The sequence below is a fragment of the Crotalus tigris genome, unplaced genomic scaffold, assembly GCF_016545835.1.
Source record: "Crotalus tigris isolate CLP2741 ecotype Arizona unplaced genomic scaffold, ASM1654583v1 scf7180000018829.1913635, whole genome shotgun sequence".
NCBI classification, from domain to species: Eukaryota; Metazoa; Chordata; class Lepidosauria; order Squamata; family Viperidae; genus Crotalus; species Crotalus tigris.
In genome coordinates this window covers 1,104,193-1,128,161 of record NW_024097219.1, presented here as the reverse complement: position 1 = coordinate 1,128,161, position 23,969 = coordinate 1,104,193, and the positions used below count along the sequence as shown (strand labels likewise).

At 41.3% G+C, this 23,969-nt stretch overlaps 1 protein-coding gene across 10 annotated transcripts in view; it reads left to right on the top strand.

Annotated features, from left to right (window-relative positions):
- Nucleotides 1–23,969, top strand: part of UIMC1 (ubiquitin interaction motif containing 1) — an 83,732-nt gene that overhangs the window by 16,012 nt on the left and 43,751 nt on the right. For 5 of the 10 annotated variants that reach the window (XM_039356783.1, XM_039356784.1, XM_039356788.1 and 2 more), the window contains exon 3: nt 11,632–11,722. The exons of 1 other annotated variant lie outside the window; for it this stretch is intronic. In XM_039356783.1, coding sequence (XP_039212717.1) covers nt 11,632–11,722 — 91 coding nt within the window. Of the gene's footprint in view, nt 1–2,751; nt 2,928–3,630; nt 4,871–5,872; nt 5,955–11,631; nt 11,723–23,969 lie in introns of those variants that run through there. 4 more of the 10 variants (XM_039356785.1, XM_039356786.1, XM_039356787.1 and 1 more) reach the window with 4 other exon arrangements.

The window sequence follows — 23,969 nt, the reverse complement described above, 5'->3', positions numbered from 1 at the left end:
AAAATGTAGTTTTCTAATAGACCTGGGTATAGTTAATAAGCTGGATTCTTTTATTTGCTGCATTTATACCCCCCCCTTTTCTCCAGTGAAGTATTCCACAATAGAATATAATTACTAACTAAAATGTTCCATGTTGAAACCAGTATGTAAGATCAGATAATCAGGAAATTATGATAATGTGACAGAAAACCCAAAGAAAAAGAAAATACACAGTACTGTTGGAATAAATGCAATTCAAGCAATGGTGGGGAATCAGTTTCTGTTGAGTATTATGATAGATCGAATTCCTGTTACCAAGGTTAATAATTTCCTCTGTTGAGATTGCATTTAGTGTCCCCATGTAGTTAATTCATACTGGACTATCAGGTTATCCTATTTCCTTTCCTTTTTAAAAAAATTCTCCTAAATTCTCTTATTTTTTCTTTAAAAAAAATCAAAACAACAAATGCCGCATTATTTGTTATACTACACTTGTAACTGACTCTGTGAATTTGCCAAACCATAACTGTTGAAACAAGTTTATATCTTTTCTAAGAAAGTACAAAATTTCTTTACACTAATGCAGACGGCTGGTTCATCTTGACAAATACGTCCTTGTTTATTGAATATAGTCATCACCATATTGAAAACACACAAATTGTATCACCGTAGAATGGTTAAAACAGAAGAAAGGTAGTATTTTGAAATGGCCAAGTCGAAGTCCTGACCTCAGTTCTACAGAAATGTTGTGGAAGGACCTGAAGCAGGCAATTCCTCTGGGAAACATCCCTGAGTTGTTCTGTAAGGAGGAATGGGCTAAAATTCCAAACCAATATGTAGGGCTGATCAATGGTTATCGGCAACATTTAGTTACAGTTTTTGCTATCCAAGGAGGACCCACCAATTACTGAAAGCAAAAGTTTACTTACTATCGCCACACACAAATAAGTAGCATTGGCCATTTCCCTCAATACATCAGTGATCAAGAATAATGTCTTGGACTCATTTGTTTAATTGTGTTCTCGATCTAGTTTTAGGACTTGTTTTCAAGTCATAGTTATGCAAAAATTTTGAAAATTCAAAAAGGTTCACAAAGCACCACTATAATTCAAAACCTGGATTTTAGGAAGTTGATTTTTCTTTTTTTGGATATAACCTGAAACTGATTCTAGGACTGTCTATATCAGGAGTATCAAACTCCCATGTTACGTGACGTGTCATGACGTATCGTAACTTTTTCTCCATTGCCGGAGCTGGGGTGGGTGCAGTTTCGGCACAACGCATCCAGCCCGCGGGCCAGCAGTTTGACACCGCTGGTCTACATGCAAACCATATGCTTTACCATTGAGGAAGTTACAGCCTTCCTCACTGAGATACCGATAACATCTTCCTTCAAATCCTCACAATGATTTCATAAGGGCTAGAAAACATGGGCAGATTGGAATAGTAATCCCCCAGCATTAATTACTGCAAGTCCTCTCTAACTTGTTAGTGAAAATGTGGTAGGTCAGTTCATATTAGATCTGTTTTAACTTCTGTAATATTCTATGTTGTTTTAAGTTTCTAACGCAGATGTTCTGAAAGATGAGGAAGATTTGTATGCATGCATATGTATGTCACTGTAGCTTCTTGCAGTCTCAGGGCTGTTTGAAATGTGTAAAAATAGCAGGCGATACAGTTGTTACTGGATTTTACCACTTCTGATTACCCACAGAGATTACATGTTCATGGTGTGTTACTGAAAAACAGCTCTAGTTGTGTAAAGTTAGCATATTGAAAGAAAATATGTTTTAGTCTAGGCTTCATTTTACTTCCATTTTATCTTCTTTGCCATTAAGAAAACAAAAGCTTAGAAAGTCAAATCAAGTACAAAGTATCAAAAACAACAAACCAACAAATATAAAAGTAATTTTTTAATAACATTCTGCTCAATATATTTCTACAGTAGAAATATTTTGGTAAAGGGACTGAGCTAGATCCCAAATCCCAGTAAGCAGGTGCTCATCTATATGGTAATATTTAAAGATATGCTGAATGGCACCTATTCGTCAAATCGCAATGTCAAATGTACACTTTCATTACAGGTTAAGAGGCACAAGAAAAGACAGCCCTTGCTTCTGTGTGCTACATACAGCAATCAACAAAATAATTGAAAATGCAACATAGAAATAAAAGCAACATAGCATAAAATACTAAGAAAATAAAAGCAAACATGCATACACAGGGCATTTATATAATCACATTTGCAATATTAAGGAGATTAAAAAATAAACTAACATGGAGAACGGATGTAATAAAAAGCTTTAAGGATTCTTAAAAGGACACTTTAATGGAAACGCAGAAGTGGGATTGAAATAACTGGGAATGTTTATCTGGGGGAAGAGAAGAGAAGACAGAGGGGCATATAATGCTTTTCAAATATTTGAAAGGATGTCACCTAGAAGAAGGTCAGAGCTGCTCTTTATCATTCCATAATACAGGGCATGACAAATGAATCTAAGTCAGAGGAAGGACAATTTCAATTAAATGTTAGAGAAAGCTAAGGGTATGTTTCAAAGTCAAAACAAATTACTGCAGTTTAGAAGTCCTGCTGAACTGTTTCTGATTAAGCTTGCTTTGACCAAAACCAAAATCTGGTATGTTTTGGTTGTTTCAGGTTTTGTTTCATCCCAAACCTGAAACAACCAAAACATGTCAGGTTTTGTTTCTGCTGAATTGTGATCAATCCCAGATTATTTTACAGAGTACATCACCTACCTCTCCCCCGTGCAGGTCTGCTCTTTCATCTTCCATCAACCTCAGTCACCACAAATTGGCACATGGCCCTTGTTGCAGTAATGACTCAGCAGTAAGGAACCAGTTCCCCACCTGGCATATCCTACTGGCTGGTCTGCCCACTGGTCTCCCCAGATTTTACCTACAAATGGATTGTGGGAGAGAATAAGGAGGTGAGGAAGTGGATGGAAATATAATTACTTATTATATGTGACTAAGGATTCTGTTAAAGAAGCTATGCAGCCTGAGGTTTCACTCAAGGGAAAAATGTATTTTAATGGTAACAAACTATGAAGAGAAGGAAAAGACTTTATTAAAATCAGATATTTGGAATTAGAAAATATTATTCTGGAACTGACAACAACATTGGAGTTTGATCGTTATTTGAGACCCACCACATCAATTACAATTTACATGGTTGTGTATCGCAAAAATTACCATATGTAAAGGAAGCATAATACTTCATTGTTTTTTTTATTGTTCCTCAGTTTTATAGGGGATCTGTCAGTAATCAAATTGTTCCTAAATTTAAATTTAGGCCATTTAAATTTAATCTTAACCAAATGTAACCCTAACCCTTAGGAATAAACATTACTTTAGTCCCTAAAAAGTGAAAAACAATCCAGATATTGAATAATTCACATTTTCTCTTACAAAGCTCTTAATGTCTCCTAGTTTTGAAGATGATGTTCAAACTTCCATTCCATTATGTGTTTACTTTTACGTTTGAGCATATAAAAATGTTAATGTATTAGAATGTAGCAATCATTTTCCAACTCAATTGCATTCCTTTACTACAACATTAATTTTTGAAATCTTTCTTTTCATTTCTCTCCCAACTATATTCTACGCAATTTTTTTACTAATATAGAACAGGCTTCCTATGTTATGATGGCAGCTTAGAAACATAGTATATTTACCTTTTGACTATATCCACACTACATAATATTTTTAGATTATAGTTTATTAGAACTATTCATTTTAATGGAGCAATAATCCAACTACACATTTTCTTCTATATACTTGATTAAATTGATCTCAGATGAATTTTTCTATTGCTCTTCAGTATTGTTTTATGATTGGGAAATAAAGCTCTTGATTACTAGTTGGTATGTTAACGTTGAAGGAATTAAATGTTCCAATTAGTTGAAATCCATCTGAAATTGAAGTAAGGGTGGAGAATATAGATGAGAAAAAGAAATACACATTCACTTGAATAAAAATTAAATACTGTAAAGGAAAGTGTGTGGGGGGCATGAAAAAAAGTAGAGATATATTTACCTAACACTAATAGTGGGATAGGAAAGCTGAAGATGGGAACCTGAATTTCACATATTAATCTAAAAACCTTTCCACTAAATATCTGAATATATGCTGTCCTCTATATAAGATCTTGATCCCTTAAGATTTAATAATTCTATATTTCCTGCTTAGCTTTTAACAATAAGTTGCTATCAGGATTACAGTTGTGAGCCTTGTAATTGTAACATACAGCCTATATTACTTTGTTAATGAAGACATGTAGTGAAATACATGAAATGCCGTAATATGATCAAGGCTCATTATATAAACTCTGCTGGTTGCCTAATCTTATTAATTTTCTTATTAAATGGATGGTTATTTGTTGTCATAGAATGTGTGTGTCTGTGTATGTGTGTGCGTTGTGACAAATCTATATACAGTAGCCTTTTTTCCCCCAGCAACTTTTATCACAGAGCTCACAAATGGACAGTTTATATTATTAGCTGCAGTAACTTGACAAGTCTCTTCTTTGCAATTTATATATAACTTGCAGTTACTCATTTCACTTTTCCTGTCAAACACAATAACCGTGATCTCTTATTCACTGATTATTTCCAGATCCACACTTAGGCACAAGGTTAAAAACCAAGAGACCGTGAATTCTAATCCTGCCAGCTGCATGAAGCCAGCTGTGTGGCTTTGGGCCAGTCACTAGAAAGGAGACAGTTGCAAAATCTTGTCAAGAAAACTGCAGGGACTTGTACAGGCAGTCACCAGGAAACAACATTGACTCAAACGGACAGAAAAAAAAAAAAGCTTTTACGTTTTACAGTATTTCCAACATGAGACTTCTCAACCAACAACAATCATTAGTGTGTGTACATTTACATTCCTAACATGTTTTTACCATCTACTGTATGAGCATTCCTTATACCTTTTCCATAAATAACCAAGGGACCATCACGGATTTTTATTTTACTCCAGAATTTACTTCAGTGGTGAATCTTTCGCTAAATATTCCATTTATTCACATGCTTACATCTGTCATATTGCACTTATCATATTTAACAAACTTCAATTCCATATAATGCAAAATATTCCATAATTTAAACCTACATCCTTTATCGTATGCTTTCTCTAAATCAACAAAATGCAGCACATTTTTACATTTACCATCTAAACTATTTTTGTTTACTATAGTAAGATTTGCACACTCCTTGCCTGGTATAAAATCACATTTCACTTCCAAAATTCTGCTCTCTGTCACTTCTTGTTCCCTCTCCTATAGCCATATAATAAAGGTAAAAATAGTTAGTGTAAATACTATATCTTTTGTTTGTTTATTAAATTTATATCTCACTGAATTTATTAAGTATGCCTGGGAAGGTGTTTGGCAGAATTCTGATTCTGTCGGTTTTTTTTAACCTGTGGTCTTGATACTGCTGCCTTATTTTTTTTAACAGGGAAACAATAATAAGGTCCTTCCAATTGTCAGGCATAGATATGGCCTTCACACAGTCATTGAATGTGTTACACAGCCATTCCATAATAATGGTAAAAAAGATTAGTGCTTACATTAAATGTAGAATTGTTTAAGAACTAATTTCTTTCTGTGTCCTTGGATAAAGTCCTTTTATAAAGAAAGCAATGTAGTTTATATTATATGTTTATATTGTGATATTTTAAAATGTTTAACACCTCCCCTCCCCAAACAAGAAGTCTCTATCCAGAATTCTTATTATTGGCAGAATTATATAGTGTACAGATCAAACCGAACCTGTTAGCTTTTCTTGTAAATGGATGAGCATTATTAAAACTATAGGTCAGATTAGAGCAGCCCTATAGCCTTTATCTGTTTATTTCTCTTTTCATACAGTACAAGTGTCTCAAGATCACTCTTGACAGACTATGGATGCTTCTGGATTAAGGAGTTTGCTTCCCATGAGTGTATTGGAGATGTAATTAAGCAGTATCTTTCATTTTTGAATTCTATTAAATAAAAATAGTTTTAAAATCACAATTAATAAAAACTGCATGTATGTGTTGAGCCCATGAGAATGAATTGAATTTAGCTCTGTACTGATAATTTTCTGGCGTAGCAAATCATACATAAATTCCATTGAAACCATCACCTTTTTGCAATTAATATTCACTTCTTTTACTGCAGGAGATTTACTTGTTTTGCCTTTTATAATTGCCTTTTTTCAGTATTTAAATGCTAGCACGTTTCCAGAGAGAAAATGAATTTCCTCCCGACTTCAGCTAGTCATATATTACATTTGTGTGTGATATGAGATATATTTATATTATAAAGAAAGTGGGAATACTAATAAGACAGAACTTTTTCCTTCGGCAATGAAGTATGTCTTGGATTCTGGGATGCCCACCTTTCATTATAAGTACAAAACAGAAGTCAGTAGCAGAGCTGCTTTTTGTAGATACTAAATCCATTTGATTATAGAGAACAGCTTTTGTGCTGTTGGTTGGATCTACTTCAGTCCCATACTACAAGTCTCAGCATATCTGGGTAGGATGGCCAGTGCTGGAAATTCTGAGAGGCTTAATCACAACATATTTAGAAAGCATCAGTTTGAGAAATGCTCATTTATACTAATAGAAGTCTGATGTTAAGGGAAAAGTGTGCATTTCTAGGTCTTGTCTCATCTTGAATAAATCCATAGTCTCAAGATTTTTTGGATTGCTGCAAGATATTTTCTGCAACAGTTTGACATTTGAAAGTGTTAAATTTTAAGGTTATTGTATGGAAGCATAATAACATAAATATAGGACACTGAAGTAGTTAAAAATTAGGCAAAAGATTGGGGAAATAGTGAGAAACAGTAGTGTAGGAAAATGTTTTCTAGACTTCTCAAAAATCTTTTTTGATAATGGTAAGGTCTTGGCTATTGTTACCTGTTTTTTCTAAATTTGCTCCCTTCTCATCTTCATTGCTGAAGAGCAGTTCTGATTCTTCACGAAAAAACAAAAAAGCAAAACTATTTTAAGTTAATCTATTTGTATAGATTTAGTTAATATATTCACAGGTTTGCATAAACCAGTTGCTCAAAGTAGAAGGGTTTTTGTTGTGATGAATATGAGCTGTCAAAGAATTAGTAGAGGTTTGAGCTGAAGCGTCATGGTGTCACCTTTTATTCCCATCACCTTATTCTAAGGATACAGTGGAAACTCTGAACAGGGCTTTTGTTCAGGATGAGAATAAGTGCTCTTAATGGTGAATCTTGAAATATTCTATTTTTTTTTCTTTAAAAACTGTGGAATCTCTGGTTCACCAACCTAATCTGGTTAGCGAAACTGGGTCACTTGGATTGTGGGACTTCAGTCCATTATTTTTCTGAAAGTCTTTCTCTTCCCCTGACAATGTGATATGAATTTGCTCAGTGCTTTGATTGCCTTCTGTTGCTTTTTTTTAGGAAAGCTAATACATAGTTAGAATTATTATCTCTGATCATCAGGTAAATCTGGAGAAGGACGTCCAAGCTCCTGATACTGAAGGTAGAAAAAGGAACCTTCCCCATGCATCATACAAAGCCCCAGCCCACTGTAACCACTTAATTTCTCTTCCATCCTGGATCTCAGAAAGAGTAACAGAAAACAGAGGAATAATGAGGAAGGGACAAGGGTTAGGACTGCTTTTGTTTAACATCTTCACTATTGATCAGCATTTGCATACTAATGAAATCAACAAATGACGGTGAGTTATGTGAAGCTGCAAGCACATCATAGTAGAAGATGCCAGGAGTCCCCAGGAGCAATTCGAAAACATGAACAGAAAATTGCAGGATTAGATTTGGTTTCTAAAAATATGAATACTTGTAGAGGTGGGGAAGATCAACATTGGCATGAGATAGAACTGCAAATAGGAACAAGAGGGAAAGTTGGAAATGCTGCTGGAACTCTGTTAAATTTCATGCGTGTTCGTTTGGTGCTAAAGCCAACTGGGAGCAGTGCTCTGTGTATCAGGGGAATGATTTCCCTGCAACAATTATAGAACCAAAATTAATATGCCTCTTCTCTTTTTTCAAAGATCTCTGCAAGATCCCTTGCAGTTGTAGTAAGTTAGAGTGGAAATTCTTTCACATCCCCTACAAACTCGTATTAAAATTAGCAAATAGAATCCATTATTTGTAAGAATGTAGAATAATGCGGTTCAAAAGAACCTCATGAATCATTTAGCCCCACCCCCTACATAGTCAGAGCTCCAAAACAAAGAGGATTAGATCTGGAAGACAACGTTAGCCTACCAATCTTTTTATTTGCCACCCAGAGTCCGTTGGAAATGAGACGGGCAGCAAATAATTTTTTAAATCAATCAATCATTTTCCTGTAAGGAAAAACTGAAACTTTTTCTTTTTTCTTTTACTTTGTACCTTTAAGTCAGCATTGACTCATGGCGACTACCTGGACTAGTCCCTGCAGTTTCCTTGGCAAGGTTTTTCAGAAGTAGTTTGCCTTTGCCTCCTTCCTAGGTTGGAGAAAGAATGATTGGCCCAAAGGCAAGGTGGGACTAGAACTCTCAGTCTCCTGGTTTCTAGTCTGATGCCTCTACACCAGTGGTTCTCAACCTTTTTAATGCCGCGACCCCCAACCGGTCATAAGTCGAGGATTACTCAACCGTTCATAAGTTGAGGACTACTTAACTGGTGCAGCACCGTTTGCAGAATGGGACTTTTGGCGGGCTCAGCAGGGCAGAGACAGCCTGGACAATTCCTATTGGCTTTTGAAAGCCAATAGAATTAGACTCTATTCAAGAGAGTCTATTCTATTGGCTTTCAAAAGCCAACAGAATAAAAGGGAGTAGCACAGCTAAGGAAAAGGGAGAAAAATGGCGGACTGCGTTGTTTGGCGACCCCCGTGAAATGGTCGTTCAACCCCAAATGGGGTCCCGACCCACAGGTTGAGAACCACTGCTCTACACCAAACTGGCTGTCAACTGATACAAGGATTCAAAATATGTCACTGTCCACCTTTTTCTTTGAACTTATATAGGCCTTGATACCTTCCTAAACTGCTGATGTTAGTTGGGGGAACTCTTCTTATTACTTCAGCGTTTCAAAGTAAACAATCATAAATTACTTTGGGGCTTAAGAAGAACTCAGAAATACTGTAATGTTATTAAAGAATATATTTTTCACAGCATTGCCACTGTCTGAACCAGTACTTGGTTCTGCTTCATTTTATTTTAATAGTACATTTTCTATGCTTGCTCATTACACTTAATCTGGTTCACACAATTCATTCTTATTTAAGGAACATGATTTGGGATTGGATCAGTAGTCTGGTATCTCTGATGGGCAGATGTCCAATTCCAGTTGCATTCAGTTCATTTAGAAAGGGTTATATCGTGTGTTAGAAATTCAGCCCAGCCTGATATCATCCACAAATCTGATACCTGCTATGTCAGGTTTTTCATTAAAAACAGAAAAAAATAACTAATTAGTTAATAGTGTAAAATATGTAGTCTTATGACCTAGAATCAAAGCAGACTTGTTTCTGAAAGCTTATGTTTTCTGTTGTTTCAGGTATTGTAAGATTCTTTCATTGTTTTTTTTTTAAACATCTAATATGGCTACCGGCTCTACTAATTCTTTACTGACATTTTTTTAATTAAGCTAAAGCGCAGGATTGACTGCAGTGGAGCTCCAACTGCTCTCTCTTTTCTCATTTTTATCAATTTGTTGTTATCCTCCAAGTGCAGTTCTTTTTAGTCACCTGTGAATGTTTAATCTGGTTCAAATAATTCATGCTTGCTTAAGGAACATGATTTGGGATTGGATCAATACTTTTGATATCTGGAAGGCAATCCCATGTACAGTTATAGGACTTCTTATTCCAGAGTGAAGAAATGGAACACACACCATTTGTAGCTTTCTTGGTGTTGCTTTTATTTGAAGCTGAGGCTATCGTAATGAAGGGCAATTTGTGGTCCTCCAGCTGTTTTGAACTTCATCTTCCATCACCTCAATTGACCTCACCCATGTTAAGATTATGGGATTTGCAAGCCAAAACATGCCTATCCCTAGCATATGTGTCCCAGGCTTTTCAACCAGATTATATTTTAGCTGTGTATTGAGGATCCTGATTGACTGGAAAAAAGCATTAAATCAGTTGGTTAAGGTATCTTTTAATATTTCACTTCAGTTTTCTCCACATACTTGCTGCAATATCTGTTTTCATTTTGATTCCTTAGTTTGTCTTCGCGTATATAATGAATGCTCCATTTAGATAAACCAAATAGTTTATCTAGGTTTCACATTTTAGTCTCTGTCAATATTCATAGCTATTTTAGTTTTTTAAAAATGAAATCAATATTAAACAACTTTGCTTTCTCTACTGATATTTCTTTTTAAGGTGAGTAGCAGACTAAGATATGTTGTTTCACTTATGTAAATTTTCTTAAAAGCAGTCTCAATTATTTTGTTGGTGGCAGTTCATTCTATGCTATTATCTCATTTTTTCTACTACCCTCTCCTGTTGGTATCTTAGAATTATATTACTTTACTGTTTGTATGTACACTGAGAGCTTCTGCCCTGGAGACAAATTCCTTGTGTGTCCAATCACACTTTGCCATATAAGGTATTCCATTCCAGTCTAGTCTAGTCTAATCTAGTCTAGGCAGGCACATTCTTGTTCTGTTCTATTCTATTCTATTCTATTCTATTCTATTCTATTCTATTCTATTCTATTCTATTCTATTCTATTCTATTCTATTCTATTCTAGGTAGGCACATTCTTGTACTGGACCATTTGATTTCATTTTAGCAATCATCCCAGGTTTCCTTCTTTGATCAATTTTCATTTTCATCTCTCCCATTATTAAAAAGAGTCCTGCATAACTACTTATGTTTACTGTCTTCTGGTCTTTCCTGGCATGAATATGGTCTGCAATTGTACCTCCATTGTTATGCACTGTAGAATTGAACTGTCCCCGACTACTGCTTATTAGGCTGTTGACTTTTTAAAATATGCTTAGCTGACAATTTCAAGAGATTGTAGCATGATTGCCATTTTGAAGGATGCGACCACCTCCACGCCCAGCTCGGAGGGAAACAAATAGAGTTAGTAGAGTAAACTGAGACATAGGCTGGCTTTTTTCACAACTCAAATTGGGATTCTTTTTCTCCTGATTTTTTAGTCCTTTTCTTTGAGGAAATATCTTTGCTGCATTCTGCTGTATTCTGCTGTATTAAAGAAGTATCCAACTATACTGTGCATGCTAGCTGCATGAGCTAATATGATTTTTATATTCCCATCAAATTTTGAATTTTCCAGCAAAACAACTTCTCATTAAAATCTCATACTGCGGGTACTTGGCTTGGCAGTGACTGACGTGAAGTATATTGTCTTCTCTGACATGTGTTTGCTTGTTTGTCTGCATGTCTTATTGCTCATTATATTTATCATACGGCTCTTTTATTAGCTACAGAGTGTTCTTTTCTTTGTGTCTGAAATTTCTCACCAACTGAGTCTGCACTTATGCCAGTTCTTTTCTTCGGTTCTTGTTCTCTTTGCCTGGCCTTGGAGATTTGGACAAAGGTTAGGCAGGGGGCTAGGAAGGGCAGCAAATGGGAGCATCTCCTGTAGCTTATATATTTATCATATTTTTTCTTCTGCAGCAAGAGTCCAAAGAGGAACATGGTCTGCAGAAGAAAAGAACAAAGCAGCAGCTGGATAGAGTGAAGTTCACCACAAAAAGGAAAATTGCACGTAGGTGTCACGTGTCTGGGGAAAAGGGGATATGAGAGAATGAAGTGTGCACACTTAAAAAAAAAATCCAGCTTTTATGTATGTCAAACATCTCTGTCGATGCTTAATGATTTAGCTTATATGCATGTGTAAGTGAGGCTGCCGCTGTGTTCTGGTATACTGTTGCTCCTAGTCCCCAATATATCTTAAGGTGATCTCCCACTGTTGTGTATTTGAGATCAGAAAAATGAAAGGAGTTATAAAGGTTACTGGTGCTGCACTATGTGGTAACCCAGATGTACGAATGAAAAGTGGTTATTATCACTTCATATATGTTATTTAAGCTACGTATTGTGAGATTTGGTGCGACTCCAACGCATTACATTTTGATTCACACAATTACCAGCCAGCATTTGCCTTTGTTGGTAACTGGTTTTTAAGAGTTGAAATCTATCTGGGGTGTAACGATTTGAGGAAGGCTGGCTAAGCCATATCTAAAGGCAGCCTTGCACTCATACTTTTTATGTTAGGTAGCTTGCCATTAGGCAAAGAATGCAGACCCCGATTTATTCATTAATCAGTCTAATCCAAGGGTAGGCAACCTTGGCTCTTTTATGACTCGTGGACGTCAACTCTCTGAATTCCTGAGCCAGCTATTCCTGGCTCAGGAATTCAGAGAGTTGACGTCCACGAGTCATAAAAGAGCCAAGGTTGCCTACTCCTGGTCTAATCCAAAAGCCTCCTTTGAGTTTGTATTAAGGAGCTACAGTTCTGAGGTAACCAGTATCAGTCAATAAACAGCAACTGGAAAACTAGGTTCTGCTGCCACCAACTCTTCCTTATAAATAAATCAGCCTTTGGGAAACCAGGAGAGGATTGAAGGGGAAGTCCTGATCCCACTCTGGGTCTGGCTAACTGCAGAATAGGAAGCCAAACTAAACTGTAGGAGTTTTTAGCTCAGCTAAATTGATGTGGGTGCCCAGGGGAAACTAGATAATTCCAGAATTTAAATAAAATTCAGCATTGTTATAGATGCCAGAAGAAGATAAGGTTCCACAGACACAACAGACAGTTAAAAAGAATTTTAAAAATGCAAACCTAATGCAATTCTTACTGTAGGGAAATTCCCTCATTTAAGATGCCAGCTTTCTATAAACTTCTATAGAGTTCTTTCTATAAACAAAACATGTTTTCATCCAGAACCCCCTTCTTTTCCTTTATTGACTCTCAGGGCTCAAGTCAACTATGGACAGATATGGGCTTGTTCTTTAAAGGGCCAGCTGCTCTTTTCTAATGCCTAATGGCTTCACAAATATATCCATAGAGTTCCCTTGGTTCAATATGGAAATAGTGACTGTTGGCGTTTGGTATTTAATTTTACCTCCATCTAGCCCTGTAATCTTGGTAGACCTAGGTAATTTACTTGAGAAACAAGTCATGGACTCATGAAGTTGAAAGGGATATAACAGGGGTGTCAAACTGCCGGTTCGCAGGCCGGACGCGTCATCCAGAAGCTGTGCCTACCCCACTGCCGGCAATGGCAAAACCATCCTGATACATTGTGCGGCGTCACATGACGTCACGAGTTTGAGATGTCTGGGATATAAGAACATGTCAAGGATTTGCTGCACCCATTTCTGATAGTAGGATGATTTCAGGATTTTTTTGGTTTTTTTAAAGTGTTATGTCTGATGGACCATTAAAAATGTAGCAAAAAATAAAATAATTCACAGAATAAATTTTGGTTTAGTCTCCTCATGATAGCTTCATGGTTTTATTCTGATTCATAAAATATGTATTCAGGAGCATCTGTGCCCAACAGTATTTGCCCACTTGATACAATCTAGTAGAAAGGCTCCTTTCATGTCTCTTTGTTCAGGGGTCCTCTATAGCATGGGTCCCCTCTATAGCAGGTCAGGTCCAATACCGATCCGTGACCTGTTAAGAACCGGGCTGTGTAAGCATCAGGTGAGTGAGGTGAACTAGTGAAGCTTCATCTATGCATATGCGGGATTTAAGTTGCGCGTGAAACCATCTCCCCCTGATCTGGGGAAAAATTGTTTTCCACGAAACTTGTCCCTGGTGCCAGAAAGGTTGGAGACTGCTGATCTATAGGGGTCATGGAAACAGGCTGCTACTGTATGCTTTAGAAAGGCCCTTAGAACCTGGCTATTTCAGCTGGCTCCGGGAGTGGGTTATTTTAATGTGTTCCCTCCGGAACTAGATTTTATCTTTTTGTACATTAAATGGTGCCCCAATGTTTGTTCATGTTGATATATGGTGATATATTTATGTTTTAACCTGATGTATACGTGTTGGAATATATGTCGCTCAGAATTCTTAGCGGATGGAATAAGCCCAATAAATAAAATAATGTTTGCAACATATCTAATCTGAAACTATATGAGATGCATTTGTGAAAGCGGTGATTGTACTCTAAGCAGAAATTCGAGTCAGTATTTCAGAAGTCTTCTCTGTAGATTTTTCTAATAGAAAAAAAAAAGGTTATATTCAGGAATCCAAAGTAGCAGAAAGCCTAGAGCTCTCAGCCCTTTAAAGTAGGCCAAGTCAAGAGACAAACATCTTAGAGATCCCTGGAATGCCATTTAATTAAAGGAAAGGATAATAACAGAACCTTTGGAGCCTGTCCCAAGTTTTTCTCTGCTCCCTCTTATACTGTCAAAATCAGGGTGGGGTTATTCTGAGTTTCTTGCTGGGGTTGCTTCAACCTCTACACTATTTACCGTATTTTTCCGTGTATAAGACGCTATTTTTTCCTGCAAACACCCTGTTCAAAAATCAGGTGCATCTTATACAAGTGCAGCGTCTTATACACAGAAAAATAATGATAACCTCCACAGCCCAGGGCATGCCTGTGTGGGTTGCCATGCCGCCTGGTGCAGGTGTCAAGCCCCTGTGGGCTTGCCACTAACAGGAGGGGGGAGGGGACAAGATTGTCGGCCGGCCGGTCAAACTTCCGGATTTGCCAGCTCAGCTGTTCGGCGCTCCGCCGAATAGCTGATCAGCGCAGAGAAACTTGCATGCCAGAGTATCTTATACAAGGGTGTGTCTTATAGATGGAAAAATATGGTAAGCGCTTCTCCAGGTCCTTAAGAATTCTTTCCTACCAAGATAATCTCTACATTCCTTTACAAGAGGTGAAAGCAGAAGGGCACAAACACCCCCTCCCATTTACGCAGAACACCTACGAGACAGGTTCATTTCAGTTGAATATGAAATTTACATCGCATACAGTCTTGGAAATTTTGGATCTCTTGTACTTGTTTGGAGCCCACTAATGTCAGACTTATAAGGTAGAGCAAGCTAAGAAACAAATGCTTATGTGCAGTGGTGTGATAACATATGCATCACAACTAGCTTGGCAAGCTCCATTACTAACAAGCCACAGCATTGGTGCACTAGGAATTGGTGTTTGGCTCTCAACCAGCTCATAAAACTTCTGAAAATGTAGCAGTTGGCTCCTGCAAGCCAGCTCCAGCACATCACTGTCCAGCACATCACTAAAGTAGTTTTATAAATAGCTATAGAAGTTTAAAGAATAGCTACAGTAACAGACCCTCTTAAGTCTGAATGTGCTTCCTTCCTCCCTCACTTTATCTTCATATGAATTTGGGAAGGGCCTGTCTGGGTTATTTACTCAAACTAGTTTTTTTTTAATGAAATTACGCTTCCCCTCTCTGATTGTTGTCTTGGTAACAGTTCTGTCCACTGTCCATCCCGGTTATTTTCGGTGCCCTCTATCTAGCGCCATCTAACTAACTCCTTAGTCCAACCTTCTGTAAAGTATGGCCTTAGCCACCCCTACCTAACAGGGCTGACCTAAGCAAAAGTATTTGCATTTCCCACTCTCTTTGCTGCTTTGGATGCGGGTCTCATCCAGTACATTAGAGCAGTCAATTAGCAATAATTAATTAGGCACATCCATTTACATGTCTGCTCTTTTATTTATTAGAACTATAATTAGCCTTTTAGTGTTTATTTTTAGGCAAATTAAGGTTCATTTCTTTGAAGTAAAAATGCTGTCTATGTTTTAAAGGGTTGCTTGAGTTTGATGACAAATTGGTCTCTTAGAGAAGAGACTGCATGCAGAGGATGGGGGTTGCTTGGCCTTTTCCTTGGGGATTTAGATTGAGCTTACTGAAGCAATTAGCAAGTATCTGTGCGGGGTGTGTGTGTGGATATACACACATGTGTATATGTGTATTGTATGCGTGCATATGGATGGTGCAAAGGGTTATCTCTCAGCGGGCCTGGTGTACACCGCTCCTTGAGTTGACATCTTATTATTAATTACATGGCATATCGGGTTTGGTTTAGCTGTACATATGGAGAAGTCCTTATTTATTTGTATATTTTAATTGCAATAATTTATATGCTGCCTCCCCATACAGTTCTAGACAGCTCACAATGAATTCAGGCAAAACCTATCACAACATCACATTAAAAGCAGCATAATCATCAACAACAAAAGCCTAGACTGTTCTTCAAGGGTTCAAAATACTTCTGCACTTCGCTGCAATTCCTGATAGATGATACCTTCTGCCTGGAAGGCGTATTGGAAAAGGGCGGTTTCAAATAAACAACAGGGAAAGTCTGTCCTCATCTTGGAATGGGTCAGGCTCTTTCCACATTGTGGCAGTCGCCACAGAGAAGGACAGCTTCTCGGCTCCCTTCCACATGGCATTGCAGCCTGCTTTCTTGGAATTCAGGTTCCATGACAAAGTAGGGCAAGCATCTGCAGCTAATAATTCTATTGACTATGTGCCATCAAATTTTTCTTGACTCTTGGTGACTGCGTGGATAGATATTCTCCAGGACGATCTGTACCCAACCTAGTCCTTCAAGTCTTTCAGGGCACACCTTTTGCCACTGTAACTGAGTTCGTCCACCTTGTTGCTGGCTCTCTTTCCTTCTACCCCTCCCAGGATTAAAGCCTTCCTCAGAGAGCTAGGGTTGTGCACAATGTGTCCAAGGTAGGATAATTTGATCCTGGTCATTTGTGTCTTGAGGGAGAACCCTGGATTGATTTGTTCAATAATCCATTGAACAGCTTTCTTGGCTCTCCACAGCATTCTTAGATGACTTCTCCAACACCAAAATTCAAAAGCATTAATACCCTTTAACATTTTTGAAAATTTTCAAAATGAGGGATTTCTTCCGTAGGGGAAAAAAGCTAGCTTTTTTTTTTTTTTAGTTGGGAGGAACTCTTTCTCGGCATTAATGTTATGACAATCTGATTGTAAAAGAGTCAATATTTATTTTAAGGTGTGGTGCCATTGAGGAGCCAGTTGTCAGTAATATTTTTCTGAAGAAATAATTCTTATTATGATATGAAATTTCAAAAACTAAACTTGTTTGATTAATTTTCAGACTTCAGTTCTTTAAAAACACTCCTTTTTTTTTCTCTCCACCCCGTTCTCCATGTTTTCTTGGTGAGATTGATTTGTTGTTCATGCGAGCTCAAGCTTTTTCTCAGTAGATTTAGGAGTATACAAAAAGCCAAACATCGATTCAGCAAAATTATGCTGGTTTTACCAAACGGCATTTCAGATGTTATAATTGGACTTGACTCTTCATTTGTACATACATCTATCTTGTGCAAAAAGAGCTTAGAAAATATTTTCTACTTGCAGAGTGTTGGTCCATTCTTACCTGTCTAAACATCCCAACAGTGTTTATTTTTCAAAGCTCAGCTTCTATTTTTGTGTCTCAAGTTTTCAAGATGTCTGTTTATCCACATCGCAAAGAAACTAACAAAAATACTTAGAATTTCTAATCATAATTAATTATGACCAATGTAATCAACATCAAGCATACACAAATTGCAGACAGTGTTTAGAAGTGATCTGAATAATGTATGACTGTCAGAGATACATAGTATGGCTTCCATAGAGCAGACACCCTGTTTGATTCTTTTATTCTTCTGCATGTTGCATATTTCATAGGGGACAAACACTTATTCTTTTTCATTACATACATGAATGTGGGGTAGTACAAAGCTTTGAAGTGTCAAAAGTATAGTTTTTAGTGCTCCATGTTTTTTGCTATAATCTTATTAACTATGTTTTAATAGCAAATTTGCGTGAAGCAAATTAGATTTATTTTGGCAAAGCAATTCATGTTATAGGGGTTGATATTATCTGCTTCCAAAAGAAGAGTGGATTCCAGTGAAGCAATTCAGGTAGGCTCAAATCACTTTGGACTGTCCTGTCCAGGTGAAGCATCCTGTTACCCTTCACCTCCAGCACTAGCTAAAGTGCTTCCGGGCTATGTGGCTCTATGATTATATTGAAGTGGGGCGTTGTCTTACCTGAACGTCTTTTCTCAGCACGGAGATGGAGAATCCACCAATGGGTTAGACTGTATTCCTGCCCAATCAGATCAAGTCAGCCAAAGTTGCCACGCCCGTCCTGGACCATAGAGATCCCAGTCTTGACGCGAGCGTAGCCATTAACTGACAGCAAGACGTTGTGGCTCACTAAACTAAGACTAACCCTAGGCCCAAATGACCTACAAGGGTGGGAGTGGATTCTCCATTGTGCTAAGAAAAGGCATTCAGGTAAGACAACACCCCCTTCTCCAGCACTGGAGATGGAGAATCCACCAATGGGACATACCAAAGCCTACTGTCCCTGAGGATGGGAAGTAGACCGGTCCGGTGTGACACTTTGATGTACAACCTGTTGAAGAACCCTCCTACCGAAGGAGGCCTCCGCTGAGGCAAACCTATCGACCTTGTAGTGCCGTATGAAAGGAAATGGTGAGGACCATGTGGCCACTCTGCAGATGTCCTCAATGGACACCTGAATGGCCCAAGCCGTGGAAGTAGCTGCACTCCGTGTATAGTGGACTGTAACCCATGGAGGAACCAGCAGTGACCCAGCTTGGTACGCCCTCGCAATGCACGTCCTAATCCACCTGCCAATTGTGGAAGAGGAAACCTTCCGACCCCTGGAGGAAGGATGGAAGGAGACGAAGAGGGCCTCTGATTTGCGGAATGCTGCTGTCTGTGAAATATAGTACCGGAGCGCTCTGCGGATGTCCAGCAGATGCCATTGCCATTCCAGATCATGTGATGGGTTAGGGCAAAAATCTGGGAGCACTATTTCGTGGGCTCTGTGGAAAAGGGAATTGACCTTTGGAAGGAATGTAGGGTCGAGGCGAAGGACCACTCAATCCTGGTGGAAAATGCACAGGTCATCCCAGGTAGAAAGCGCTGCCAATTCGGAAATACGTCACGTTGACGTGATTGCCACCAAGAATGCAACCTTGTGGGACAGGTAGCGAACATCGCATGTTTTAGAGGGTGACTTGGTCAGAGCCTGCAGGAATCGTGGTAGCTCCCAAGAAGGGTACCTGTGCACTGTAGGGGGTCTGGTATTAGCGGCACCCTTGAGGAAGGAGCGGAGTAAGGGGTGATGTCCCAAGGACCCCACAGAGCCGCAAGTGAGGACTGTGGAAAGAGCGCCTATCTGTCTGCGCAATGTGTTTGGGGCCAAGCCCTTCTCCAAACCTTCTAAGAGGTAGTCCAGGATATGGGGAACTGTGAATTCTGGGAGTGACAAGTGTCGACCCAAGAACCAGGAGCGAAAGTTCTTCCACGTGGCCTCGTAAATGCGGTTGGTAGAAGGGCGATGGGAAGCCTGAATTACCGTAATGACCCCTGGTGAGCAAAGCTCCCGTGACAAGATTGAGCACTCAAGTGCCAGACGGCTAACTGTAGCCATTGGGGGTCCGGATGGAGGATGGTCCCCTGGCTGAGCGAGACCCAATCCGGAGGAATCCTCCATGGATCTGCAAGGGACAGACTTATCAGATCAGCGAACCAAGGCCTCCTTGGCCAGTAAGGGGCCACTAGGATTATCTCTGCTCGTTCCCGAAGAAGCTTGCGGATTATCGCCGGGAGGAGAAGGAGAGGGGGGAAGGCATAAAGCAGACCCTCCAGCCATGGGCTCCAAAGAGCATCCATTTGTTCCGCCCCTGGAGAGGGGAACCGGGAGAAGAATCAAGGCAGCTGGGCATTGGTCGGGGACGCAAAGAGGTCCAGAAATGGCAGGCCGAAGCGGTGACAGATTTCTCTGGTGGAGGTGCCATTCTGAGTGATCTACCGTTTCTCTGCTCAGGAAGTCGGCCTGAGTATTCACCTCCCCTGAAATGTGATCAGCTTTGATGGAGGCCAGATTGCATTCTGCCCAGGAGCCCAGTAGGAGAGCTTCGGTCAATAGAGTCCGAGATCAGGTGCCCCCTTGTCAGTTTACATGAGCCTTGGCAGCCATGTTGTCTGTGAGGACCAATACTTGACGCCTTGCCACCAGTCTGTGAAAGTGGCGGAGGGCTAAATGTATGGCCTGGAGCTCCAGCCAATTGATGTTGTGCCGAAGGTCTGAGTGAGACCAACGGCCCTGTGCCCACTGTGAGCGAAGGTGCGCTCCCCAGCCGAACAGGCTTGCATCAGTCGTTAGCACAAGCCGATCTGGCTCCTTGAAGTAGGACCCTCTGAGCATGGCAGGCGACAGCCACCAGGTGAAGGAGCGCAATACTTGAGGTGGGAGTCTCACCCTTCGTTGGGAGGCACTGAGGTTCTGCCTCTGGAAGGGGAGCAGGAACCACTACAGTTCCCTGGAGTAGAGCCTGGACCACGGGACGATTGCTATGGCTGAGATCATCTTCCCTAACAATTGGGAGAGACTGACGAACGTTGCTGTTCGACCCCTGCATAATTGGAGGACTGACTCCCTTATACTGTCCCAGCGTTCCTGTGATAAATACACCCGGCACTCCATCGTGTCTATGATGGCCCCCAAGTGTAACAGCCTTGTTGTGGGAACCATATGGCTCTTGGGGAAGTTTATCGAGAACCCGTGATCCTGGAGCAGCTTCACCACCAGTTTGAGGTCCGCTAGGGCAGCCTGGGTAGACAATGACTGGATCAACATGTCGTCCAGGTAGCATTGGGCTCTGACTGGCACCATCCTTAGGTGAGCTGCTAGCACCGCCAGGATCTTGGTAAATACCCTGGGAGACGATGATAGGCCAAATGGGAGTACCCTGTATTGGCAATGGCGTCCCCTGTGTGCAAACCTTAGAAACTGGCGGTGGGCGAGAGAGATGGGGATATGAAGGTACGCTTCCGTGAGGTCGATAGACATCAGGAAGTCCCCTTTTCTTACGCTTCCCAAGATGGAGCGGAGCGTTTACATCTTGAATTTGCGGTATGCAAGATGATAATTCAAGCCCTTGAGATCTAAAATGGCTCTCCATCCCCCTGACGCCTTGAGGATGACAAAGAGGATGGAATAAAAAACCCCGACCTTTCTGGTCCGCCGGCACCGGTTCTATGGCCCGTATGTTTAGTAGATGTTGAATGGCTTCGTTCATTAGTCTTTTCTTTGTTCGATTCCGTGGGTAGGGGCAAGAGAGAAATTGATTTGGAGTTGGAAATGAACTCAAGGGACAGACCATGACATACGGTGTTTAGTACCATGCGTCTGTGCTGATGGCCTCCCACTGGTGGGCAAAGAGAGACAGTCTTCCCCCTATGGGAGGAACCGCTGGAGAGTCACCTGGAGCGGCGGAATGGTTGGCCATTCCCGCGAAAGGGCCGCTTGCCCTGAGATTGCTGTCTAGGTCTGGCTGCCTGTCTGTCAGACTGCCTATCCTGTCTGTCCTGCCTGGCTGGGAAGGGACGGATGGGCCGAGTGTAGTTGTACCTAGCCTCTGCACGAAAGGACTGTCTTCGTGGGTAAAAATTGGACCGTTTGTTCGATCTCTTAAGGAGATGATTAAGGACCTTGCATTTGTCCTTATTTTTGGTGAGATAAGGATTCAAAGCATTCCCAAACAGCTTGCCTCCCTGATAAGGTGCCGCTGATAGATGTCACTTAGACTTGGCGTCGGCGTGCCAGTGCTTCAACCAAAGCATACGGTGACCAGTGATGCTGGAAGCCATAGCCCTGGAGGAAAATCTGGCGGCCTGGAGAGCGGCATCTGACGCATACTCAGTGGCCGCCACCATCTTGCTAAGATCCTGGTGGGTGCGGATATCCTCTGCTGGGATACGGGCCTGGAGCTGCCTTAGCCAGCGAAGGGCTGATTTGTTAAAGAAAGATGCGGAGGTGGCCGCTCTAATAGCCCATGCAGCCGCTTGATGTGTCCTGCGGTAGGCGAGTTCGCATTTATAGTCCTCGGCTTTGAGACCCTCAGAGACGTCGCTGGGAATGACAGTGGGTGATACTAGAGGCCCTAAGGGCTCATCCACCGCGGGCACCTCCAGGGCCTCCTCCAAATCCTTAGCCACATTGTATAGCTTTTTGTCAGTATTACCTGGGAGGGGAAGGGAGGCCGGAGATGTCCACTGCTTTCGGACCACATTTAGGAACATGGGAGGACAAGGAATATGGTGTTGAGCTGCCACTGGTTTGGTGAAGTTTGGGTCCACCTCCGATTCTGGGGAAACGGTGGTTGCTGCTGAGGAAGGATCGGGCCTGAGATGGGCCGTGGATGTGACCTTGTGGAGCAAGGGAACAAAGAAGGAAGGGTTGAAGAGGCCGGTAAAGGAAGAGCTTCGGGAGGAGCCTCCTGCTCCTCAGACATCGGAATCCCCTGATCAATGTCATGTTCGCAAAAGGATGAGTCTTCCGAGCAGGTGGACGCAGATGGGGAAGAAGGAGTGTAATAGGTTTCAGAAACTGGTTGATGAATAGGCAGGTGCATGACAGCCGCTGGCCTAGGAGCTTGCGCTCTTGCCTCAAGAGCATGATCTACCGCTTGAGCAATCAGCAAGGCCAAACGGTCCTCTGTGGGGAAGGGGACTGGCTCACTCGGTCGAAACCCAGCCGCAGTGGGTGTGAAGGTAGCCTCGGGTGGCCCGTGTTGAGCCCGTGTAACAGTGGGAAATGGGGAGAGCTCCGCCCATCCCACATGGTGTCAGGGACGGTAAGGGTTCCCCTGTCGACCATATCCCCAGGGGGGAGGTGGGGGGCCTCATGGTTAAGTCAAAAGTTGACCCTTTGGCTTGGGGGGGTCTCCAACCTGGCTATTTTCTGTGCCTTTGAAAATTCCCTTTCTAGGGCTTGGTGTCTCCGGCTGGCTTGCTTTTTCTTGCCAGCAACCTCCTGACTAGAGGATTTAGGATGCATAGGAGCCGATGAAGGCAGCAAAGCGTCCTTTGCAGAAGGCATCGAATCCTCCATTCTCTGATAACACAGGAGTACGATGGGGGACCCCTGGTATCCAGAGAGTATTATACACTGGATAAGGACAGGTGCACTATTGGGGACGCCTGGAATCCAGGTAAAGCTGCTGCATGGATAAGAACAGACGCACAACAGGGGACGCCTGGAATCCAGCTATAGCTGTTGCGCGGATAAGGACAGACACATGACAGGGGGTATCTGGAATCCGGATAGAGCTGTTGTGGATAAGGACAGGTGCACTACAGGGGATGCCTGGAATCCAGATGAAAACTAATTGTACGGATAAGAACAGACGCACGGTAAGGTACGCCTGGAATCCAGTTGGTAATTTAGTGATCCCAGTCACGCTGGGTTAAGTCTGTTATGAACAAACCTGAAAAGGGCCAAGAGGGCCTGACTAATTGTGAAGGCCTATCAGATCTTAGATGGGGTTAAAGACCAGGGAAACTCGAGACAGGACCACAAATTGTGCTCTAAGGGAGTTTGGAGGCTCTGTTGTATCTCCAGATAGCAGGCCTCAAGTTAAAATGGGCCTATCTGGCTCCCAAAATGGCGGCCGACGCCCAAAATGGTGGCCTGCCTAACGACAGTGGAGCCGTTTGTTCTCCCTGGACTGTCTGCTTAGTTACCCCCCCCCCAATGAGCTCCCCTTCTCCGGGGACAATCACAGTAAAGGAGGAGGAAGGAGCCCCTTCCTCCGGAATTCTCCCTGAACTTGAATGGGACCTTCTAAGACCACGCGGTCCAAAATGGTGGCCACACATCGAGTAGGCAGCTAAGCCTGCCGAGGTCCAGGACTTTGGAAGGTAAGGCTGATTCAGAGGGAACGCTCCCTTAGGTAAGGGGAAAGGTCCGCGTCTGGAGGATAGTGAGTGTGTCAAAAAGGGAGCTTTCCGTCCCTCCGATCAGCCGCCTAACAGCTGATTGGTGCTGGCCTCTTGGCGCACACGCGCCTCCAGCCGAGAAAAGGACGATCGTAGGGCCGCGAGCTGAAGAAAACAAATGGAGCCGACAGACTGAAGCCGGGGGTGAAATTGCAGCCGCAACTCCAA